This window comes from Protopterus annectens, chromosome 1.part1, assembly GCF_019279795.1.
Source record: "Protopterus annectens isolate FY-2018-M chromosome 1.part1, PAN1.0, whole genome shotgun sequence".
NCBI lineage: Eukaryota > Metazoa > Chordata > Ceratodontiformes > Protopteridae > Protopterus > Protopterus annectens.
In genome coordinates this window covers 445748480-445775543 of record NC_056726.1, presented here as the reverse complement: position 1 = coordinate 445775543, position 27064 = coordinate 445748480, and the positions used below count along the sequence as shown (strand labels likewise).

At 39.5% G+C, this 27064-nt stretch overlaps 1 protein-coding gene across 1 annotated transcript in view; it reads right to left on the bottom strand.

Moving 5' to 3' along the window:
• Nucleotides 1–27064, bottom strand: part of LYST (lysosomal trafficking regulator) — a 3825950-nt gene that overhangs the window by 1998678 nt on the left and 1800208 nt on the right. Inside the window, exon 25 of the mRNA XM_044075805.1 lies at nt 21521–21751. Within this exon, the coding sequence (XP_043931740.1) occupies nt 21521–21751 (231 nt within the window). The remainder of the gene's footprint in view (nt 1–21520; nt 21752–27064) is intronic.

Below are 27064 nucleotides of genomic sequence, written 5' to 3'. Positions count from 1 at the left end.
GTATTCTACCATCACCCAGAATATCACAGTACGAGCAGAAAATGACTGACTTCAACAATTGGCTAAGTTTCTGGTGTCATTCTAAGGGGATCCAGTATCTGTCTGCCTGGGACGACATGATCAACAGACCTCGATGCTTTACCAGAGACGGCCTGCATCTGTCATCCCTGGGATTCTGGGTACTGGCTAAGGCTCTTGCCACCCCTATAGTGCCTTTTTTAGGTAGTGTTCCAAAGACCAAAATTCCACTGTAACCGCTACAAACAAATGCAATCTAAGGGTCATGCTGCTCAATGCTAGAAGTCTAAATCTCAAGATGCACTCACTCGAAGCTCTCCTCAAAATGAAGAATGTCGACATCTGTGCTGTAATGGAGACCTGGTTTAAAGAGGCAGAAAGCACCCCTGTGCTCCCAGGCTACAATTCATTCCATACCTTTTGGTCCCAGAATACAGCCGGAAGCTCCAAAGGTGGTGGTGTCTCCATATTCTTAAAGGATATGCACACACCTAGACTGGCAGCCCAGCATAATGCATCCAAGATATTTCAGGTACAACTAACACTGGGTAAGACAAGTCATAGCCTGCTACAGAACCCCAAACATGTCCCTAGACTCTCACTCCAACTTCCTAAGCACCCTGGACTCTATCAATGTCCCAGCCAATACTCTCATACTGGGCGACTTCAACTACCCTTCCATCAACTGGGAAAACTATTCAAGTACCAATGTACAGGCCCAACGCTTTCTGGAATTTATCAATTCGAATGCCCTGGACTAGCTCATTCAGACCCCCACTAGAGAAAGCAACATCCTCGACCTGGTTATCACCAACATGGAAGACCACTGCTCCACACCTATAGTCAATTCCTCCCTGTTTAAATCAGACCACAAACTGATCATCATGGAAATCTCCATCTCACCTACAACCCCCGCTAGGGAGACCACCCTGAAAAACTTCTCTAAAGCTGACTTTGGGCTCCTAAAAAAGGAGGTGGATAACTTCTTGGCACCCATTCCAAGGGAAAATAGCTGCATGACTGCTGAATCATACACCAATGCACTGTAAGAGCACGTACACAAATGCATGGACCTTGCCATACCAAATAGAACTAAGACGCTCTCCTCCAAGATCCTCCAAGAAAAGGAAGCCAATCTGGTGGTTCTCAGCCATCAATAAACTCTACAACAGAAGGAAGAATCTGTTGCAGAAAAAAATGAAGTCACATGACTGAAAACCTCCTTTATCAGTCTCAACAAAAAAGGTGAGATCCATTATCAAATCCTCTAAAGCCAGCTATGAAGGCAGATTTGCAGCCATCAAAAATAACCACAAAGCCTTCTATGGCTATATCAAAAACCTCCAAGGCAATACCCAGATTTGCTCTGAGTTATTGCACAATGGCGGCTCTTATAATGAGCCAACAGATATAGCCAACATACTGGCCGAAATATTCAGTGCCAACTTTACCCCCCCCCCAAGGGCCCTATCAGAACACCAGAAGAAAGCATGGTACCCACCATTTCTGTGGCACAGGTAAAAGCTGCATTGTCCAAAGCCAAGAATACAGCATCCATGGGACCTGATAATATCCCTGACTGTGACCTACATGAGCTAGAAAACAAACTGGCATCACATCTGTGTGCCCTGTTCAATCACAGCCTTACCTCAGGCTATGTCCCTAACTAATGGCACACTGTTACAGTCATCCTGCTCAATAAAGGAGGAGCAACTACAGACCCTGGGAACTATCGCCTCATTAGCCTGACGAGTCGGGTATGCAAAGCTATGGAGCACATCATGATGATGAATGCAAGCTAGGAGTCATTATCAACTCCCCAAGTGATGCAGACATCCTACAAAAGGGCCTCTCTGAGACCAATGACTGGTGTCGGAACCATGGCCTGAAGCTTAATGCCAAAAAATCCATTAGCCCCTTTGGGAAAAAAACTCAGTTCCCACAAATTACCAAGTTGATGGGAGTCCACTGAACACTGAATGGATAAAAGATCTGGGTACCCAGGTCGACAGCCACCTCACCTTCCACCACCACATTGCCACTGTGATCAGAAAGTCCTTTTATGTGGCACATCTTATAACCAAAAATTTCGCATCCAGGAAGAAAGAGGGCATCATTGAATATAATGCTCCGTTTGGCATGTACTTGACCAGACACCTACAACAGCTGGATAGGCCAAAAAAGTACCTCACAAAAAGGGTCCTAGGCCTTAAACACATGTCCTATATGGACAGACTCAAGAAACTTCAGCTGTTCTCAGTCTCTTATCGTCTACTTACAGGTGATCTCTGCTTGCCTTACAAAGCCATGTCTGAACCAGCCCTACTTGAAATGCTACACCTAAAGAAATCCCAATCCCCCTGTGTCTAATGCTCCAGAGAATCATAACCTCATTACCACAATTAACAGAACATGCTGGAGGGACAGGTTCATCTCCCAAAGACTGCCCATACTCTGGAATAAGCTTCCCATTCAGGTCAAGCAGAGCACCTCGCTGGCCCTCTTCAAGAGAGATCCTGATGAGTAGATGGGTAACAGAAAGTTCACCCCAGGGATCACTCCAGTTGCCCTACTGGATAGGAGCACTGTGAACTAACATCGGGTGGCATGGTGCCTGGGCAATTTGGGCTAGGCTTGTAAAGGCTCCAGGACCATTAGCCTAGTACACACCTATGAACCTATGATCTTCTTCTTCTTTCGGCTTTTCCCGGTTAGGGGTCGCCACAGCGGATCATCTGTCCGCTCATGATTGGCAGTGGAGTTTTACGGTGTTGAGTTGCCAGCCCGGCACCCAAACTTCCACAGAAGACGCACACACACCCACACATACACTTACACCTAGGGCCAATTTAGAGTGTCCAAACCACCTACTGCATGTCTTTGGGATGTGGGAAGAAACCGGAGCACCCGGAGGAAACCCACGCAACCACAGGGAGGACATGCAGACTCCGCACAGAACGCACCCCAGCCGAGAATCGAACAGGAGAACCTCTTGCTGTGAGGCAGCAACGCTAGCCACTGCACCACCATGGCCACCCTATGAACGTATGATATTATGTCTAATTTGTTATAATTATTTAAACTACAGATGGTTTTGTTTTATTTTTAAAGACTGTAAAATTATTGGTCCAAAAATGTTTTCTAATAATTTGGAGCTTTCCTCCCCAGGTCTCCTCTGAAAATGGGCTTCTACCCAGTCGGACTTTCCTAGTAATCAAATGTCAATAAATAAATTTGAATAACTAGTTAAAGCTTCTTCTACTTTTCTAGCCTTTTGTTATTTGACTTGATATATTTCTTCAATGTTACATTTATTTTAATCACCTCTGAGTACCTTTGATTTATTTTTCCCTCTAAATTACTTTAAGCCATCTCTTGTACCAAAGGTGAAGCCTGAACTGCTTTTTCTGAACAGCTGCAAGATTCTTCTCAGCCAATGTTTTCTCTTCACTTCTTCTAGTTTTCTTTCAAGTTCTACAAATCTTCTTTGCTGGCATCCAGGTAGTGTACTTCCTAGCCAGTAACTGAACTGTACCCTAGCTGACTACTTCACTTGCCTTTTTTCTCACTTTGTTTTCAGACTGGGAAAGATTAAATTAAGCTGTTGATCAATGGGCAGCCACCGTGGAAATCCAGACGTATTCTGCTTGAGATGTAAGAGGCCTTTACAGATCAGTCACTGGATATAATCTCCTGTTTTTTAGGTCTCTGGAAAAATCTGGAATATGTTAATTTGGTTCCTGCCAATGCCTAGTTTTACACAACAGAAGATACGTCTCTTCCATCAACTGCCTTTGAAGGTAGGGTGGGCTAGAATTTGGAAGAGGGAAACAATATACAAAATATTCCAACAGATCTACACAATATCCCTGCAATAGCAACTGCACATATCACTGGTCTGAAAGGTATGGATTTTCACCTCAAAGCATGGAGGTAGACATGAACATCAACCATTTTAATGTTCTTTGGTCTAACCACTGCATACCATACTCAGATGATGGTTTGGGGGAAGGCAGTTTTTTCATTTACTTGGGTTTTCTACACTTGTAGTGCTATTATGATTACCCTGAGCATGAAAGATTATGCTGTCATCAGGTATAGAAAGGTTAGTTTTCTCTTGCCGAAGCTACTTTGGACTGAATGGCTATTCGGTACCAATACTTTTATAACAGTTAAAGAGAACGAACTTTCTCAGCTCACTGTTTCATATCAACAACTATCACTCTCCTTTTTACAGGCGAAGTAAACAAACAGACGAAAAAGAATAAATACAGAACTCTCAGAACTGGTATATTTTTTCTTAAAATCCTGTTCTGAGCTAGCGACAACAAACAGACTATTAAGCAGAAAACAAAGTAGGACTTAGCAGTTAAAAAAGGAGCACCAGAAAAGACAAGAGAAGACTAAGAAAGAAAACTAGGAATACCGATTGCATCTTAGGACTGGTCTTTAACTTGCGTGGCATCTAAATACGCTACATGAAATAAAAAAAATATATATTTTTCATGGTAGTACATGATCAACAAATATTTCTATACCCCTTGCAAACTCCACAAGATGTTTCCAACAGTCAGAGATGACTGCTTGAGATGCACTACATGTGAAAGAGGGGTCTGAGTCTATATATGCAGGGCTTCTTTAAGAAATATTTAACAACTTGTTTACCAGGTATACTTATTTAAAAGAATCGCTTCTCCTGAGGTACCCTTGACAATAGGATATGCCTACACACAATAAAGTTTTATTTATTGACATTTGAGTACCAAGAAAATCCAACTGGGTAGGAGCCCATTTTCAGCAGAAGCCAGGGAAGAAATGCTTCGGAGTATTACAAAACATCTTAACAACCATAATTTTATAATCTTCAAAAATAATACAAAAAACGTCTACAGTTTAAATAATTATACCATAGCAGACATAATATGAAAACACTGGTTAAGAATAGATATAAATTATGTGATGCCGATTAGACATTTAGCGAAATTTTAAGACAGTTTACAGAGACATTAAAAGTAGGTTAGTATAATACAGAGATTGCAATGTGAAATGAGAGAAAAACAGGCTTATGGTATATTTAGAGAGAAAGACAGGAGGGAAACTGAGAAAAGTAAGGAAGTGAGTGAAGATGCACTTTAATGTATCTAATAGTACTGATAGCTAAAAAAAAGTATAAGGGAATAGAAGAAAGTGAATTATCCATGGGGCAAGATGTAGTCCAAATGCTTGATGATCTGGCAGACCAGAAGATTACACTAATGAAAAGAAAGACTAGAAAAAATAATATATTAAGTGCATGTTACAATATAGGATGGTTTGAAGAGAAAGTGTTTCATAGCACCAGAATGGCTCTTAGACTTTTAATTGAGTTGAAACATATCTTTATCACTCAAACTATAATGATAACTATTGGGCAGAACTTAAGCAAGTATGTCACAATGATGTAAAAGAAAATTTATGAAGACAGATGATGACTCTGAGACTTCCAAGATGGCTGCACATTGAGTAACAGCTTGACTTTAGCTCTCCCAGGGTGAAAACAGAAACTAAACAGAGAAGGCCAATAGACTTTTGCGTTTATGGGTAAATTTCAGTAACTGGCTAGTAAGTGTACTGCCTGGATGCCAGGAAAAAAGAAATACAGAGCACCTGGAAAAAACTGGATACAAAAAGTGAGGAAGAAACACTGACTGGGGAAAGTTCTGCAGCTGTTCAGCAAAAAGCAATGCAACCTCCTGACATGACTTTGAGTAACCTACAGGAAGATATAAAATAACTGCACACAGACCTGGTTAAAATAAATGAAACACTGATGGCATATACCAACACAAACAACAATGGAAGAAGCTTTAAACAAGTATTCAGATGAGGTGATAAAGCTGCAAAAATCAGAGGGTGAAATTAAGAAAAGGCTAGCTGAATATGGGACTGCTTAGGAAGGGATGTTTCAAAAAAATAATAGAATGAGAGGACAGAGCATGTAGGGTAAAACCTGAGATTTTCAGCTATGACAGAGAAACTGGAAGGAACAGACTGCATTACTTTCATGAAAGCATACATAAGCAACTGGACTAGTATACCACAGCAGGAGTTGTTAGTTGAAAGGGCACATTGTGTCTATGCTTCAAACCTGGCTATGAGAAAACAACCTAGACCCTTCAATAGCAAAGATGCAATCCTACCAGCAGAAGGAGTTGATTCTGACAAAACTGTGGCAGAAGAACAAAATACTAAAAGTGGGAGACAAGCAGAGTGTGAAGAATAATTACTCATTGTACCTCAGGCAGAAGAGGAGTAAATGCATTCCACTATTCAGGGAATGTCGAGATGCAGGTCTGATTCAAATTGCTGTACCCAGCTGTCTTCAAGGTATTCTTCCCTGAAGGGGTAAAATCATTTTTTTGATGAAGTACATGCTAAGGAGGAAATACAAAAGTTTGTCCAATAACAAGTCAGCTGTGAAACAGAAGGAGATTCTGCTTCTGGTAATAAAGACCACAGACATACTGTACCTGTCAAACCTTTTCCACTGTTTCAACAGAAAATGTTCGAGAGAAGGAAGGGAGCGCGAGAGCTGAGTAGAAGACAGATGAAGACTCTGAACAGTGAAAAAAGAGCTGCACTGATTTTGGTGCCCTCCATGTGTTCCAAACAACATTTTTCATCAAAAGAGGAATAAAAAAGCATGTATTTCATGCTTGCTTACTTATTTTGGTTGCACTTGTTACCTTTGTTCTAATGCAGGTTTTACATACTTTTTAGATTTTCTTTCGTTTTTAGTCTAAAAAATATCTGCTTGAAAGTTCTACTCGGTTTGGTGCCACAGACGTAGTTTGAGCTACAATAAGTTAGAGTACTGTGATTTACTGCAGGATCTGTACTCACACAAAGAAGTACTGCTGCATTTTGCTTGGAGTAAATTTACTTTTTATTTCTGCCTAGTCTGTTTCTATAGATTTGAATTGTTATTAAAAACAGTGGGAGTATTGTGATTTACTTCAGGATCTGTGTTACGTATAGCTGCTCATATCCAGAGTTTCTGTTAATTCTGCTCTATATTGCTTAATAAAATCTGCACTTAAAGTGCTGTCTTGTTTGTTATAGATGATACTTTCCCTGCCTGTACTTAACATATTTGTTACTGTTCCCTCAGCCTCTCTGTTACAATAGCTACTGTTTCCCCTGCTGCTTCATCACTACTTTCCTTGTCATTGTTTTATAGTTGGTTGCATTTCTAGCCCACCTGTGACCTACAACTTGTAGTTTACAGTCACAGTGGTGAGAAAACTGTGTTTTATTACAGGATCCAGACACAGAGCTACACAGGTTTGAAGTTTTTAGCTTTTCTGATTGCTTTACTCCTTCTGCTCCAATTCTATAACTAGTGTTAAGTTGTGCTCACTCATGGTATTTGAATCAATTTATTTAGTCATTTATTTATTTACTGACATTTTTGACCAGGAAAGTCCACTGGGTCAAATAACCCATTTTCAGTGGAGGCCTGGGGAAAAAAGTTCCACAAATAATTACAGCTTTAACAAGATAGTACAGAGGTTACATATGTTACAGGAAACATACAAGTTATGAGTTAAAAGAAAGGTTACAAATATAATATAATATAATATAATACAATACAATACAATATAATATAACAACATAATAATGTTAGTATGAAAAGGTTACCGATGTACAGGACAAATTCAGCTGTTTTGAGTTAAAATGAAAAAGATTTTGGACAGTATACTTTAAGACAGTGACTTAGTCTAATAAATGCCAAGATATATTACAGTGGGTGTTGAAGGATACATTAAGTTGTACAGAGACTTGACTGCCATTTAGTGTGTGGTTTGCCACGTGGTATCTCATTTTTGTTTAGTAGGAAGAAAACAATGTTAAAGTGGTTTACTGATTTTTCAGAAGCAATGAGGGTTATTCAGACAGTGTTTTTTTAATGCTGATTTAAAGTTTCTGAAACACTCAATTTGAGTTATGTGGGAGGGTAGGGAATTCCAAAGTTTAGCTACACAATGGGAGTATAGATGTTGTCCAGCTCTTTTGTTTGATTTGGTTACATTTAAAAGCATTCTGCTGCAGGATCTGAGGGTTCTTTCTGGAGTATATGTATGAAGACTGGAGCAGAGTGCAGGGCAGGAGTTGGGTTTGAAAATAAGTTTATGCACAAGAGTTAGTTGGGTGTAGCTGAGGTAGTTGCAGAATTCATGCCAATATAATTCTGAGACGGCATGGCAGTGGTGGGTACAGTTAGGCTTACCTGAGGTGAATTTATCTATTTTATAATAGCAGGATTGCATTTTATTGTTAAGTGATGAGTGAAGGTTTGTAAAAATGGCACTGCCGTACAGTAGGGAAGGGACGAGTAGGGTAGTGGCCAGCTTATTTTAGTGTGGTTGTCCAGATAAAGTTTGTGACGGTATAATTTCCCTAGTTTGAAGTGGGTTTTCTTTATTGTATTAAGAATATGTGGTTCAAAGGTGAGCTTATTATCAATAGTTATACCTAATAATGTTGCTGAATTCACAATTTCAATTTCAGTGTTGTCTAGAGAAGATTTGCTTTGTGGAGATCGTTGATGAAGGTATTAAAGAGTAAGAGCCCTAGTATTGATCCTTGTGGGACTCTGATATTGTTTGCCTGATAGTCAGATTGTTGATTGTGCCACTTGACTGACTGTTCCCTGTTGCTATGATAACAGGAAAACCAAGTGAGAGATGTGGGGGAGCAGCCTAGTTTAGATAGCTGAGTTTAGTACGGGATACAGTATCGAAAGCTTTCGATAAATCAAGTAGGGTGGCCAGTATCAATGGATTTGTAGACAGTATCAGTGAAAGATAGTAGGGCTGTGATAGTGCTGTGGTTAGGTCAGAAACATGCTGGGCAGGGGCAAAGAGGTTACTGGTAGATAGGTAATTAAGAAACTGAATCTGTAGACATTTTTCTAGTATTTTTGACAGCAGACAGAATATGGAGATAGGTCGATAATTAGAGAGGTCATGGGAGTCTCCACCTTTATGAAGTGGAGTATTGATGGAATTTTTCCATAGGCAGGGGACATAACATTCAGTAGTACATCGATTTATGAGAGTGCTAACAGGGTATGAAATTGCTTTTGCTGGAAGTTGTACATATTCAGGGGGTAGACTGTCTGCAGACAGAGAACAGGGTTTTAGTTTGGATAGGAGTTTGAGTATAAGAGAGGTGGGAACTGGCTGAATACAAAAGGAGGGAGTTGAATGAGTGCTACTTGAATTGTCTGAGGAGAGGAGGCTGTTGTTTTCCAGTGTTGGACAATTTTTGCCGCGGGAGTTTGGGTTTGGTGGTGAGTCTTTAATTAACTTTTGGATGGTAGTAATGAAATGGGTACTGAATTATGAGCAATTTGTTGTGGATTTTTTTTTCAGGTGAAGGGGAAGGGTTTTGTAAGGTGCCACTATTAAGTAGAGAGGAGACAGATTTCCAAATTTGTTGGGGGGTTATTGTGTAGAGAGGATAGCTTTGAAGAAAAGTAGTTTTTTTTTTTTATTTTGTATGGCTCTGAACAGCGTGGTAAGCTCTGAATGGTGAGAAAAGATTGATTTTGGTATCCTCCAGGCAATCTAAACAGTGTTTTTCATCAAAAAGGGAAGAAAAAAGCTGCACTGAGCTATGGCCAGCACACCACCACCTTTGGACTTGCTCTATAGTGGGTTGTATGCACAAGAGCTTTTTTCCCCCTATAAGAAGCCTTGCTAAATCAAATGAGCCTTAATGGTCTAACTGTGTGGCTGCAGTACTTTGTACCAACAGCAATTAAGAAACACTGAACTGCAGTTAACCACATCTAGTCCAAGAAAACTAATTTTTAGTCTCCTACATACATTGCCAAACCCAGTTGGTAATATTAACCACAACTAGACCAAGAAAACTAGTTTTTATTCGCCTGATACACTTCATCCCTCCATCTTAGAACCAAACCAACTTACTCTCCCAGCAGTTACAGACACCCCTGATCCCCATCATCACTTCTGTCAAAATCTTGGACCAGTTCTTCCCCACAATGTCTGTAGCCAGCCTAAGACTGGTATCCTGAGACAATGTAAGAATTACCTCATGCTGTCTGACGATCACCTATTACTCAAAAAGCATAATGCAGTATATGAAAAATGTATTTCTATAATGTCTTTGGATACCAAAATCTCTCACACAGACAACCGAGATATCAGGATCAGCAGCAGTGCAACACAAAACACAACTCTCCAACACATAAGCCATCATACACGGAGGTTCTAAAGACCAACTTGCTTAAACCACAAATACCTCCAAATTGTAGAAATGGCATTAAACACCCTCAGCAACATTCTCAGATGGCAAAGGCTACCACCACATAGCACTAGGAGTCCCAAAGTCTTAGATGGCAGGCTCACAACAAAAACAAATATCCCAGTCATAGGATACTCTGCTGCAGGATATACAAATGTACCTCTTACCAGGCTAAACAAGGAAAGAGCAATGATCAGTTGCTTGTCTGGAGCCAGGATCCATCAGATCACATACGCACTCACGTTCTTGAACAGTAAGTACCAGTATGACTCCGTCATAGTACATGTAGGGTTAATGACTTGAGATGCACCTATGGGGACTACATGAGAGATGACGGAGCTCTTTGACTATGTGTCTCAACCATGTACGAGACTAGCACTGAGCAGCACTCTAACTTCTCCAAGGATGATGCCGTAATATGAGCAAAAATAATTGGCTTGGCATTTAGAGTCATTCAAAGGGGGTACAATATTTGACAGCCTGGGTGGGCATGATAAACAGACCACGCTGCTTCACCAGGGGTGGTCGGTCTGCACCTCTGCTCAATAGGATTCTGAATAACAGCCAAGAAGTTCTCCACCCCATAATGTCTTTTTTAGTCAATGCCAACAAGGCATACCTACCAGCATAACTGTACAAATAACTGTATGAGCAAAAGGTAATATGAATGTGTTTTTTGTCAATGCTAGGAGCCCAAACAAAAAAAACTCAACTCCTTACAAGCCCTCCTCACCTTGGAGGATGTAGATGTCTGCCCAGTGTTTGAGACATGGTTTAAATTGTCAGACAGTGCTCTGGCTGTGCAGGGCTATAATGCCTTCCACACATTTAGACCAGCTGTTATGATGCAGGGAAAAAAGTGGAGGTGTCTTATTCTTTATCCAGAAGACTCGTACATCTAGACAAGTTAAACAGCACAAAGCATTAGGACTTCATGTCCAGCTTACCATCACTGAAGTTCCTTAACATGTTACAGCCAGTTATAAAACTTGCTCTGTCACCTATGATGCACATAGCAACTACTTACAAACTGCAGCCACTCAACATTAAACCCAATATAATTTTCACAAGTGACCTTAACTATCCAACTATAGACTAGGAAACCTACGCCACACTACACAGAAGTTCCTGGAACTTGTTAATGCAAATAGTCTGGAACAACTAGTGACAGTACCACTAGGGGAAATAACATTTTTGACCTTATCTTTACTAACATGGCTGAGTTGTGCTCCACCCCTTGCTTACCACAGACGCTCATCAGATCAGACCATAAAAATGTTTCCCTTGAAATAAAACTGAAATCTGACATCCCTGCAGCTCACAGAATCTTTAGAAATTTCTCTAAGGCAATGTTCCTACTTCTAAGTGACAGCCTGGCAAGCTTCAAAACCCTCCTCAAAACCAGTAAACCCCACTGAGTACGTGGAATTATACACCACTAACTTGTACTAGCATGCCAACCATTGAAGAAAAGCAGCAGTACTTTTGTTAGAACAACTGCAGAGGTAACCCAAAAAAGAAACATCCCAGGTGGAACCACAACCAAAACAAGCTTTACAATAAAAGGAAGAGAATTATAACCAGAAATTAGAAAAGTAACTCACAGCAGGCTAGATCCACCAACATTAAAATAGATAAGCAACTCGGGTGTTTAATTAAAACCACCAAAGCCAAGTTTAAAGCAAAAATAGTCACCCAAAGGACAACCATAAAGGTTTCATTAGCTATGTTTGCAAACTCAAGGGCTCTATGCAACAATGTTCTGAGCCGATTATGAATGACACCGCCTACACTAAAGCTGAAAACATAGCAACAGTGCTAGTTAATAAATTCAGCTCCAGCTTTATCTCTATTTCATCCCTATTATCTCAAAAGAAATTCCAGTAACTGATACTGCTCCAGCTTTCACATAAGACCAAGTCCGAAATGCACTTGTCAAAGGCCAGAAATACTACATCAATGGGATCTGACAATATCCCAAGGTGTATCTTAAACAGCATGAAGCATGATCTATCTATACAACTAACAAAGGTGTTCAACCTCAGCCTCCACTTAGCCTTTGTACCCAGCGAATGGAGGAAAGCAATGGTCACACCACCTGCACAAGGGAGGACCATCCACTGACCCAAGTAATTACAGATCCATAAGTACGACCAGCCTCATGTGTAAGGTCATGGAAAGACTAATCATGGAATTAATCAACTGTGACATAGGGAACTGCCAAACACTGGATCCTTACCAGTTTGAATTTGTCAATGGCAGGTCTTGCTTACTCATCATTGCACACTTCTTCTTTGAAAGGGTCACCAAAGCAATGGACGAAGGCAAGATGGCATATACTGCCTACCTAGATCTGACCAAAGCATTTCACAATACCTCACTTAGGCAGAGTGGAGAAGGTTAGCCAACTAGGAATAAACTTGTATGTCACTCGCTGGATTGCCATCTGGCTCATAGATAGGCCTCAGGACGTAAAGACGGGGCAAGTTACCTCCACAAAAAGACCAGTCACCAGTGGAGTCCCATAAGGCTTAGTGCTGGAATCTCTCTTGTTCAGCATCTACTTCTCTGAAATAAAGGCAAACACCAAGGGTCTCTGGCTGACATAGTTTGTGAATGATTGCAAGTTAGGAGCAGACACAATCTCCAAATTTCTCAGCCATTCTACAGGAAGGCACGCCCCAAACAAACTGGTGCCAAAGCCAAGGACTGAAACTAAATGGCAAAAAGTGCATTACTGTATCCTTAGGGAAATCCACTGCCACGGGAAATGAATACAATGACAATATACCCCAAAGACTTGACCCTGTAGTTCAGGATTTGGGAACATTTCTGGCAGAGAGCTCAAACATCTGACCAACAAGTGTACACGGTGGTAAGAAAATCAATCAATACTGTACAGCTTCTAAGCAAAGGGATGGCTTTCAGGTACAGGGATGTTATTGCCCCTATACTCAGCTCTCATCAGGCCAGTTATTAAGTATAATGCCTCCTTTGGTGTGTATCTGGCCATGCGTATGCAATAACTCGAACACCCACACAGCTTCCTCACAAAGAGAATACAGGGCCTAAGACATAAGTCCTACACAGACCACCTCAGAGCACTGTCACTGTACTCGGTATCCTACAGACCCCTGAGAGGGGACCTATGTCTGGTTAATAAGACATCCTCTGACCTAATACTGATGGAGCTAGTGGACATCCGCAAGAGAGATGGTATTAGAAATACTTGTTCCAGAGACCCAGACCTCTTCTGCACCTTAAACAGAATGGTTTGGAGAGAGCACTTCTATCAGAGGTTACCACTACTCTGGAACAGACTCACCATCCACGTAAAGCAAACTTCATCCCAGTCCCTCTTCAAGTGTAACCTGGATCCATGGATATGAATGAGGAAATTTACCACAGGACATCCTTCTGTGCTATTTATGGACAAAGGCTGCACCTAAATGCTCTTTCAACAATATCCTACAAGTAATAAACTATCTCACCCAGAACTAATCACTTTCCTATGGGTAGTATGTAAATATAGACCGTGGAACTGGGTAAGGCTAATATGAATTAATGGGCTAACTGGCTACATTTAAAATGGCTTGCAAGGACAATTAGCCTACTATTCAGCTATGAACCCATGACATGGATTTCACTGACAAGATGACTTGATAAAAAAGTCATAATGGAAACTAAAACTGCAGCTGTACTGACACTAATGATGGCTTTACTGGTAATTCATTTTCAATAAAAGTTGTTTATTAAAAAATATTCACTTTACAAACAGTTTGCCAAACAAGTGAGTACTGCAGAAGGGGGTATACTGTAGCTTCTACATCATCCTAGCAATGAAAGTGGATATAAGCAATCATGAATACTACCACAGTACTCTAGAAATGACTTATTTGTCATGTCAAATATAGAGAATAACGATTAGCAATACATCCCCAAGCAACAATCATGGCTCTGGAGCAGCTTGAATTAGTTTTGGTATCAAGATTCTACCTCTGTGCATTTTTATCCCATTAACCTAACATGTACACAATGAAACCAGTGATGCACAGGCCTAATGAAGAGGTGGCATAAATATTACTGGACTATAAATACGGATGTATATGGAGTCCTTATGAGGGTACAATTCACCAAGATTCACCTCTGACAGTAGGATCTGTAAGGTACCTAAAGTCTGTTTCTAACTTAATCTGTCTTGGGAACCACTTCAGAGTATAAACTTGCATAGCAAACTTTCTACTGTATGAATGTGTCTCTACCTTACATATACTTGTCTTCTTTCAGTAAGTAGGATCTGTAAGCTACCTAAAGTCAACTTTAACCTAGTCTTTCTTAGGAACCTCTACAGAGTATGAACTTGCATAGCAAGCTTTCTACTGTATGAATAGCAAGATGTCGACTGTATGAACATGTTTCTACTTTATAAATACTTGTTTTTCTTTCTTTCTATAACATGTTAGTTGTAAGATTACTAAGCTGATATGTAAAATTGCATTCTAATCTTAAAATTGTACTATACCTGATATTGCTATTATCATAGGTTCATAGGTAGGTACTAGGCTATCGGCCCAAGGGCCTAAGTAAACCTAGCCAACAAGGTTCCCTGGCTTACGCCACCCAAGAAAGTTATTTTCTTGTGCCACTGTCGAGAAGAGACACAGAAGTGATCCCCGGAGTGTATTTCCTATTTCCCATCCACTCAGTAAGATTTTTCTTGAAGAGTGCTAATGAAGAACTTTGCTTGACACAGACTGGTAGCCTGTTCCAGAGTATGGGAAGTCTCTGGGACAGGAATCTATCCCTCCAGCATGTCCTGTTTATTGTGGTGACAAGTTTTAGGTCCCTAGCGCGTGTAGCTCGGAGGGATTGGGATTTCTTTAGGTGTAGCATGTCCAACAGCTCTGTGTAGTGCATTATCTGCTTAGTGGAGCTTATCTCCCCGGGACTCTACTGAAAATGGACATATATCCAGTTGGACTAGCCCGGTCAACAAATGTAAAATAAAATAAAATGTAAAATAAATAAAATAAAATAAAAGATGAAACACACACTGCTTTAGCCATGAGCAGCCACAGAAACAACGTAGTGCCACAAGGTGTCAGTACAGCAAACTGAACCTTTTAGAGCCGGATACTTCAGTCAGGGTCAGACTTCAGTATGGAATTAATAACTCAATGTAATAACAACAGAACCCTCAGATGTAACTCTGTATGTTAAAGCCACCCCAAGATTCAGTCCGTTTCTCATCTACAAACAGATCAGGGAACACCAAGTGCAGACCCAACTTCAAAAACATTTCTTAAACAATGGTTCATGTTCCAGAGCAGCTCGTAAAACACTGCAACATCCAATGAGGAAGAAATTCTCTGACCAGAAGTAGATACTGAAGAAAACAAGGATTCAGAAAGGGCCAGGACACTATGCTCTTCTGTTTCAGTTTTTCGTTCTGTCTTTTCTGAGTACTCAATGGAAGCTGCAATATCAGGCAATGAACTAATAAAATGATCTGGTGAGTATAAAATATGCTCTGATGCCGAAGAGAATGTTTTACTTTATTTATGTTGCTTTTGTTTACCAGGTTTTTCTGACTGGGTTTCGTCAAAATCCCCTTTTCAAAGGAGGCCTGGAAAGAAAAGCTCCAACATATTACAACATTTTTAGATAATCATTCAGTGATATTCAATGCAAAGAACTGTAATAAACTACCACTTGACATACGACTCATTAGACCCAAATCTAAATTCTGTAAGTCAGTAAAAACTTACTAAAAAAATAAACTATGTCTGTGCAACTTCCCTCCTGACTGATCCATCTCTAATGTATCCTATTCTCTTTCTTGCTACTACTTCAGTGTAACATTACCTTTTTTCTTTAACAAAACACTTCTATCCACCTTTTTTAATCTCTCTGCTTCTAATCTACACATTTAAATTTCTTTTCTTTCCATATTTGACCATATCTTCCTCTTCACAGCCATTCTACTTTATTTGTGTTATATAACTTGAAATTGTTAAGACACTATTCTGTATTATTCCTTGTTCATAGGTTGGTAGCAGGCTATTGGCCATAGGGCCTACACAAGCCTAGCCATAACAATTCCCTGGATATTTCTTCCCACAATATTTACTTCCCTGAACCCCTGTCTAGCAGGGCGACTCACATGATCCCCGGGGTGAATTTCCTATCTCCCATCCAATCATCAAGGTTCCTTTTGAAGAGGGCCAAGGAGGCGCTCTGCTTGACATGTATGGGCAGTCTATTCCAGAGTATGGGGAGTCACTGGGTCAGGAACATATCCCTCCAGCATGTTTTGTTCATTGTGATGACAAGGTTTAGATCCCTGGAGAGTGTGGCTCTGAGGGATTGGGATTTCTTTAAGTGGAGCACGTTCAACAGCTCAGGGTTTGACATGGCCTTGTATGTTAAGCAGAGATCGCCTCTGAGTAGACGATATGCCACAGAGTATAGCTGGAGTTTTTGTAGATGGTCAGCATATGGCATCTGCTTCAGGCCTGTGATTCTTTTAGTGAGGTATTTCTGTGGTCTTTCCAGCTGTTGCAGATGTCTTGTGAGGTACACACCAAATGGGGCGTTATACTCTATAATGGGTCTAAATGAGAGATGAGTACAGTGGGACAATGACCTCCTTTTTCCTGGATGAAAAGCCCTTAGTGATGAGGTGTGCCACATAGAAGGATGTGGTTATCGAAGGTGTGACCACTGTCCACCTGTGTCCCTAAGTCTCCCATCACACTTTCGGTGTTTAGTGTACTGCCACCTATGTGGTGATTCATGGGTACATGTTTTTTTTTCCAAAGGGGATACCTATACATTTCTTGGCATTAAGCTAAGCATCTGTTTCTGTAAGGCCTTTTTGTAGAATATCCACATCATTTGGGGATTCAATAATGGCTCCCAGTTTGCAGTCATCTGCAAACTTTGTTATCCAGAGTCTCTTAGTGTTGGCCTGTACTTCAGAGAAGTAGATGCCAAAGAAGAGCGGTCCCAGGAATGAACCCTGAGGTACTCCACTTCTCACTTGTGTGGAGCTGGATTTAGAGTCGGCTACTTTTACAGTCTGGGTTCTGTCAGTAAGCTAGCTGGCAACCCATCGAGTGACGTAGGGATTTATGTCCAGCTTAGTAAGTTTATCTATAATTCCAGAGTGGGGGATGGTGTCGAAGGCCTTGGCGAGGTCCATATAGCCTGTGTGGACTGCCTTAACCTTGTCCACAGCTCTGGGGACTGATTCGAAGAAGTCAATCAGGTTCAGGAGACAACATCGGCCCTTCACGAACCCAAACTGGGTGGGGTCCAGTGTTTGAAGGTCGCCAATGTCTTTGTTTATAAGTTCCATGATAATGCATTCCATGCCCTTGCAGATCAGGCTCATCAGACTGATGGGACGGTAGTTCCCGGGATCCAAGGTGGATCCCCCCTTGTGGAGTGGAAAACTGTAGCTGTGCGGCACTCAGTGGGCACGAAGCCTGAGGTGAGGCTATGATTAAACATGACACTTAGGTGAGGTGTACTTCATCATGCTGAACTGCTGATTCTATTTTGCAATCTATGTTTATTTGTTATTCTTTATGTCTATGGGATGTATTTGTTATATTATTTTAAGCCAACTTACTCTGTATGTATTTACTGTGGGGGATTTTCTCCCTGGGTCTCCACTAAAAAAGGGCTCTGTCCCAGCTGGACTAACCCGGTCAACAAATGTCAAATAAGTAATAAATATTCCCGAACAGACATTATGCAATGCACATTAAGAATTACACATTAATTTGCTAATTATATTAAATTCATATGAAATAAAGGCAACTGTTACAGTATAAAAGATACTTGTGCATTAGTAGATGTTGAACATTACATGACATTTGAAGAGATTTATTAATGGGTTTGTTAAACAAATATACAATGGTAGCTGGTAAATATTCAAAAAATGTTCATGCTGATTGGTCAAGCCCTGACTTTCCTTGTATTTTTGCCCTGTCTCTCTTGTACCTCTAAACTGTCTAAATTTCACAGTTTGCTGGTTTTTTTTCTTCTTAAAAAACAAGCTTGTTTTCCAAATCAATGACGTACTGCGTAAGCATGGAAGCGCAAGTCCCATACCCATACGCAGCACATCAGCAAAGCAGCAGAATATGGAAACAACGTGGAAGAACACCATGGCTCCATTATACAAAGCCATTTTCTAAGAGAAGTAAGTAATTTCTAAAATAATATCACTGTATAATAGCAATAACAGACTCCTGGATGTGGTATATTGAAGACGTACCCATGGGTGCCTTTGTTTAATCACTTGGACTTTACCCTAAACCACACCAACGTTCGGTAGGACTTCACCCTAAACCACACCAACATTGGGTAAAGTCTTCAAACCTACTCATCAGTTATTGCTATAATAGATCATGTGATTAGTGCTATTAAATTTAAAGATATGGAAGTAAGTGAGGGAACTAGATGGTGCAAAAAATTTTAATACTGTAATTAAGAGGAAGGCATAAAGTAGATTCATAGATAATTATACATACGGCTATCATAAGGTTTACATTAGAAGTACAGAGATGGAACCAAGAGGTAGAATTCCAATACAATACCTACAATGGAGGATTTTTTATCCTCGCTGAAGAAAACAGCATCAATGGAGATCAAAACTAAAGAACTCAGACTTTAACCTAGACCATTAGTCAACAATCCGTGAAGAAAAGTTTTATTACTGATATATACTCTACAAATAGACTCTGTCTCCCTCTAATAATTATATAACCAAACTAATTATCTTTGCTTCATGAATATATTGATTTGTTTACTTATGTCATGCTGAATGTAAATATTGTATATAATTATTTAATTTGAATTTAAAATATATTGCATGTGATTTAACGGGTGTACTACACAATCGAAATTTAATTTGACTGAAATTCGTTTGACTGAGACCATAACATCGAAATTTTAAAATACTGAAAACTCACTTAACTGAAACTCATAAGACTGAAACCTTAACACTGCTAAATGTCAACATAGCTGTGGCAGCGTGTAGACTACTGTAAGGTAAGTAAAATGTATATGCCCTTTTCCCCGCTGTAGTATGATCATGGAGTTAGTATATATAGTTAGAGTGGTATGGGGGGGCGTATCCCCCCACCTAGTTTGGTTTTATATTGTCCAGTTTCTGTTAAGAGGGTACGTAAGTAAATTTTAAGTTTTGTAAAGGGTTAGTCATTGGTGTTGTTAAGTGTACATGCCTACAGTTTACAATTTAGTATGTTGAAATTTAGCATTGTTAAGGTTTCAGTCTTATGAGTTTCAGTCAAGTGAGTTGTCAGTATTTTGAAATTTCGACATTATGGTTTCAGTCAAATGAATTTTGGTGAAATTAAATTTTGATCATGTGTAGTAGACCCGATTTAACATGTCACTTGTTTGGAAATAAAAATTATTTGAGTACAAAAACAAAAAAGAAGTACAGAGATGGGGGTGGGCAGTGTAAGAAAACAGTGCCATTTATCCTGGAGAAATACAGAATCACTTCCATCGTTTTGACAGGTGACATTTTAGTTGCATTTTAAGTGAGTTTACATTCTCAGTGGATTGTAGAAGGGTGGCTACCTTTTGTGTATGTTCTGTCAGGGTTTTGGTAACCTCCATCAGATGACTGATATACAAGAACACTATCAAATGCCCCTTCTTTGATGTTTCTATTAATATTCATTTGCTAAATGCAGACTTTTCGCTGAGGCATCCTCCGACTCTTACAGTGATGAAGTAATTTCCAGTACAGTCTGCAGGTACGCCTAAGCCAAATCCATGAGTGAAGAAAAAGGCAGCAGGGCCTTGCTCTTCTCTTTAAGGATGACAACAGGGTCAGAAGAGAATGGACACTGCAAGGTGATTGAACTTTCCAACAAAACCCTGTCCTTTACAGAAACCATTCCTCCTCTTCATGGAAACACGTATCCCCATATACTTCATCTTCTTATGTCAACAACATTCTGAGTGCAGTGCTGAATGTTCCTCAGAAAAACTTTCCAGTGCAAACGCCAACATAATGATAGCAGAACTACAGCTGTTCTATCCTATTCTAGAGGAGAAGTAATTAAAAGGAGTCCTACAATAAGTATGCTACCCTGTATTAGCTCTTGCACAAACACATTTAATTACTTAATTACAAATACTATGGCAGTAAAGTCATCCATGGTATGTGGAGTGTCACTAAGTATAAAAAGACCCAACAAATACTGAGGCAAATATCAGAGTTAGGGGCTAGGCACTCACATCTACTTTAACATGCAATATCATGTCTGCATTAGGTGACACTGCTCCCCCCACTGCTACCATCAGGGAAGATGGCATGCCAATAGTTCTTCATTCTTTTTAGCCATGGCCAACTCTCTAAACCAGTCTATTCCTGAACCTGCATGCATGGCAGGGTAGATGTACGCCCAGGAAAAAGGAGTCATGATTATTTTTATTCAATTAAATAATCTGCTCCTTAAAAGGTAATTGGACTATTTTTTAGACATTTTGTTTTATTTACTTAAATGTTCCTGTAATAGAGAATAAAACCAAATGAAATAAAGCTAAACAACTACTTTGATGGTTCAGCTCTGCTGTTATATCCTAATCCAGTTACACGGCTCCAATCAATCATTAAGCACACTGCTCAGTGATTTTCATGCAAAATGGAAAAATGCAATGTATTAACATTCATCTCTTTTAACAGAACAGTCATACTGAAAAAGTTCTATGACTGCACTACTGTACATCTACATCCAGATATACATACATATACAAAAAACAGAGAAAGAAAGGACAGATATATGAAAATACGAGAGTAATAGTTTCCAAGAGTTGAGAAATGAAGACACAGATTTCCAGAAATGTCTGAAGAAAAAACATTGCTTTCACAAACTTTTATAGCAATATCCAACAGATGTAGCCAAAACTGCAGTCCAAATGCCCCCTATTCAATTGTTAACTTGTGAGGCCAAATCTTTGGCATAACTGAATCAGTCAGGAATACCTGGACATAACTCGGGTCAGAATAAAGTATGCTAGACAAAATGTTCATACTGTAATAAACTCTAAAAAATGTGTTGTAGCAAGCAGTGTGTTAAATACAAGAAAATATGCAGTTGACTTTAAATAATCTGTAAAGAAATGAATAGAAACTTACTCTGCTTCCATTTCATTTAGTGCTGCTAAGGTGTTAAGCAGTACAAATAAAAGGCCACTGTCCAACAAGATATCAGTCACCTTAGGTCCGGCATCCAAAATCTGAAGTAAAACACACAAAGTGTTGTGGACCAATGCACTTTCATACAAAGAATTTTCAATGAGGCCCAGAACAGGAATGATGCAGCTCTTACGGAACAGACTGATGCCTGGTATGTCATCCAGGATTAAACTTAAAAAAAAAAGAGGTAATATTAAAATTTTACCCACAACTTAATTGTGGAGTCTAACATAAAAGTGAAGACAAGCACTAAATTTGGATGAGGTCTAAAATCTGGCACAAGTTAATTAAAAATAAATTAGCAGCTGACAGTCAAGAATCAAGTAATTTACAGTGAATTATTTTGATAAACCTCAACAGTTAATATAACTTTTAAAGAAATTCACTTGTGAACCTGCATCAGTTTTCATTGAGTAGAGCTAGACCCTAGCTAGAATATGGCTTTGCTCAAAGTGAACAACTTTAAGCTTGCCACCATACTAACTAGTCTTTCCTTATCAGATTGTCCAGACAAAAATTCAAAGCTTTTTAACATAATACTATCCACGTCACAGTGAAAGATCCGGACTGCAACTGCCACAAATCTACAAACCCGATGAAGCACAACAGAAGTTATTAATTTCAACCCACAGACTCAGGATATTGTACAACTGGCTATCCAGAAGTAATGCATATGACTGACAAAAATGAAGCTCTGTGAATTTCAATGTTTTTTTTCTCTTAGTGAAGGCAATTAATGTAGTTATAGAGTCCTTGTTTTGCATAGTTATGATGTGCACTTCCCACATCTGAAGATCTTTGAGAAGGACTTCACTTCAGTACTGGGTCTACCTGATGGGATGATCTCACAGTGGTACATTCTTCACAGTTCAAAATTCTCATTAACAGTTTCTGCAGAAGCCTTGCCACATTGGCCCATTTCAGTGAACCTACCCTTATGTGCCATATAATTACTGCCAATGTACCCAGTTCCAACCTCAAGCTACATGTTTTTGTAATAAAAATGAATGAATGAACAAGAGTTATTGCTACACTATTTACCTCAGAACCTTAGCACTTACTATATGTAGACAGGGAGTGAATGAGAAAGTCCTCTCAGTGCAACCATACAAGGAGGACAAAAGGTGGTCATAAAAAAGGACCCTTCCATAACGTCCTCAGCAGCACTTCAGATATAATTAGAAAACACAGATCAGTACTCTGTTACTTTGCAGGACTCCAGAACAAGTCTAACAGAAATAGGTTCCCACAAGTATACTAATGACACTTAGAAGAAAAAACATTGGCAGATTAAGACTAATCAAGACAAAAATGTCCTGAAGGATAGCTGTTCCGAAAGAGGCTTTAATTTTAGAATTAAGGCACAGATTACAACAATTTGGTAAATCTGTAAGCAAAACACTGAATGGCTATGACAGCTTCCCACTCTGACCGCCATTAGAATGTCTGTTCATAATATCAGCAAGAGAATGATGAGTCTCCTGATGGTAAAGTGTTCAGTTTATCAACCCATTTAGGGTCTTCCACCCTGGAAACTAGATCACCATTCCTTGGCTGGCTGCAGCCATGGAAAAAAGACATTCACTTCAGAAATGCACTTAACTTTCAGACCACGCAAGATCTCCTGCACATTAAGGTTTAATGCAGTAAAGCTTTCAATCAAGTTCTCCTAAGAAAATATGAAGAGGAAAAGGGTCTTTCAGGAAATTAACTTAAGGACTGAGGATAAGGAAGTCTCACAGTGGTAGAGTGTCAGTCATTACGTACTAGTGTTGAAGTGAGAGTGGGTTGGTTGGATGATGAATGAGGGGGTGGTAAAAGTGCAGCACTTCCCCTAAATATATACATATATATATATATATATATATATATATAAAAACATACATACATACTCGAGATAGAAAATGCTCTTCACTGAATTATGAAAAATCATACAGGAAGGAGAATTCACTCATGTCATTACAGAAACTCAGCCCTAGGTTAAACAAATGTCTCAGCCTAGACAGTCTGAACATAGAGATGATTTAGATAAACGGTCTTTGTCTGTAACTCAGAAACAGAATGTCAACCACTTAGCATTATGTGTGTAATGTGTACCCTTATGAGACATTTGAAAATTTAAGTATCATCTTAATTTAGGCTGACAGGGAGTAAAGGACTATTTCTAAAATACAAAGCCTCAAATTAAGGGTCAAAGTTTCACGATGTGACAGGGGTTTGGATTTTCCCTAATCATGGACTGGCGGTTCGGGAACCTTCTGAGATCACCAAGCAACCACTAAGACAATAAGGGCGTCTACTCTCTGACCTCAGCCAAATGGTAAGCGATAGGAAATGAGGAAATGTAGATGTGTAAATTATTCTATGACAAACAGAAGGTAGTTATGCCTACTTTTTGTTCTGATAATGTAAGCAGATGGCAGGAACTAATCCATTCCATTGGTTTATGAACATGTGATGATGCCTGTCTGACTTGCTGTTCTCTGACTACTATTGATCTCTGTCTGCATTTGATTTTGGATTTGGGTTATTCATTTAAGGTTCGGTTACTTCAATTTTTTTCTTTTTTTTCTCATATTGCATTAAGTTGTTTTGTTCTTATTGGAGTTTTAAGAGGTCTTGGCTAGGGTCAGTTAGAAAATAATTCTTTAGACAGTAAATAACACCCAGCTAATTAGTGCAAGGAGCTGAGGAACAGCATTCATTTACCTACAAATATTTACTGACTTTTTTTTTTTTTTTTTAACTATAGTGCTTTCTTGACTTGCTGCTCTCTGCCTGAGTACTGCTTATCTCAGTCTGCATTTGATATTTCTCACACAACTGTCCTGCTGTTGTCCTTTTAAACTTGGTGGCTTTTGAGTTGCCTGCTCCTACTAAAATAAGATTTTGGACACTCCTCCTAGTCTCATCTCATCAGCTCATTCTACTGAGCACTGAGAATGGGAAGGCCCTCCCCTTAGGCTCTTAAACTTGAATTATCTTCTATTTCCTACTTTCCCAAAAAAAATGAACTTCATTCAGCTTTTTTACTGTATTTGTGCTTCTTCACACTTCATTTAGCGTTTGCTGCATGTTTTTAAAATATTCAGTTGCACTTAATCTGATGTATATATCACTGCTTGTTAGAAGTCTGACTACACTATAACTGTTATTCTAAGCCTCTTAGTTCTGACTTAAGCACTTTGGCTCCAAACTAGTTTTCTTACATCAGGAAGGTTTGTGGTCTACACTCCTGTGTCAGGACAGGTAGCTTACAGCTTTCTGAGTTTGGAATTGCTGGTTGAATGCTTATTGTTTCTGTTATTCTAAAAGTGCCTCAGTTCTGGTTTAAGCATTTGGGCTCCAAATGAGTTATTTTACATTAAGGTGGTCTGTGGTCTGCACTCTTGTGGAAGGAGAGGGTAGCCTCCACCGTTCCGAGTTGGGAATTGCTGGTGAAGGCTTTTTGTGCCTTTTATTCTAAGTGTCTTTGTTCTGGTTTAACCACTTGGGCTCCAAACCAGTTATTTTACATTCCGAAGTTTTGTGATCTACACTCTATTGGCAGGAGAAGACAGCCTACTCCCTTCTGAGTTGGGAATTGTTGCTGTAAGTCTTAGTGTGCCTTTTTGTGGATTTGTATCACAGACTGCTACCTTTCTGTATTTTTGTTTTCACTTTTGATTTGCTAGAGTGCTAGCTTGTTTAAAAATGTGAATCTCTGTGCCTGGGGTGTTTGGTAATCTTTGGCGACCATGATACTTGAGAAGAGTTTTGCTGGTTTCTGTTAAACTCAGCAAAAGCTAAGACTTACATTGCCAAATCTACAGTTTCAGTAATTGTTTCTCATACTGTATTTGTTACAGATGCATTAATTGTTTCTGTTTTTAATATCTGCACCTTCTGACCATTTTTACAGTCTTCAGTTAGAACTGTCTTGTTTCCACTTGAATGACAGTAGAGGGGACCTGTGTTACTTTCTGGTCCAAGATTGTGTACAGGAAAGAAAAATGTGCTGTTTTTGATTGGTCACAGGGACTTTTTTTTTTAATCAAATCTCCTATGCTGTTTAAGTGCCACAGTTGCACAATGCCTGGCTCATAACCTACGAGCAAGCTAAAACCTACATTGCCATATCCACTTATTTTGACATTTGTTTTTCCCTTTTTTTGTCACAACTGCATTAACTGAATGTTTCTGTGTTGAATATCCACACTTTTTACAGCATTTCTTACAGTATTTAATTAGAATCAGTAATCTGTATTGTCACCAATATCTTGAGCGTAATCCCCCTTGTAATTTGTGTAGATGCCAATCCCCTGCAGTTTAAGTTTCCCTTAAAATACCCTTACTGTCTAGACAGATTTTTTTTAACTACCAGAGCATCTAGTATGTGTATAGCTGGGCATTGCTCATCAATTTCCTTGTGTTATTGACCTATTCAATATTTAAAATTTCCCTTACTCCTCCCTAGTAGATCTGTAGGCATGGATATGTACTTCCTGATTCTCTCTGTGGCCAACTGGATTGAGATGGGTATTTTGAGGCACTGGAGCAATTACCTCATGTACATTGACAAACCACTTATTCTTAATAAAAACGGATAAAGTATATGAGAGGTGTACATACACTTTAATGCTTGAGGCAAAACTCTTTCGTACATCCAAAGCTAATCCTATAGAGGGTGTCAGTGACACTTGCACCTCGGCTCCTGCACAGGGTAAAGACCTTACACATACAGTGGATATAAAAAGGTTACACACCCCTATTTAAAATCCCAGGTTTTGTGACATAAAAAATAACACCACAATAAATCATTTCAAAACTTTTCCTACCTTTAATGTGACCTATAACCTGTACAATTCAATTGAAAAACAAACAAATCTGTTAGGGGAAAAATATAAAAAAATAAAAAAATGTACAATAAGCTGGTTGCATAATGCACATCCTTAAACTAATACTTTGTTGATGCACCTTTTGATTTAATTACAGCCTTCAGTCTTCTTGGGTAGAGGTCTATCAGCATGGCACATCTTGACTTGGCAATATTTGCCCACTCTTCCTTGCAAAAGTGCTCCAAATCTGTCAGACTGCAAGGGCATCTCTAGTGCACAGCCCTCTTCAGGTCACCCCACAGATTTTCTATTGCATTTAGGTCTGGCCTCTGGCTGGGCCATTCCAAAACTTTATTTTTTTTCTAATGAAGCCATTCTTTTGTTGATTTGGATGTATGCTTGGGGTCATTGTCATGCTGAAAGGTGAAATTCCTCTTCATCTTCAGCTTTCTAGCAGACGCCTGAAGGTTTTCGGCCAAAAGTGACTGGCATTTGGAAATGCTCATAATTTCCTCCACCTTGACTAAAGGCCCAGTTCCAGCTTTAGAAAAGCAACCCCAAGCATGGTACTGGCACCACCATGCTTCACCATGGGGATGGTGTTCTTTTGGTGATGCAAGTGTTGTTTTTACAACAAACGTACCATTTTGGAATTGTGGTCAAAAAG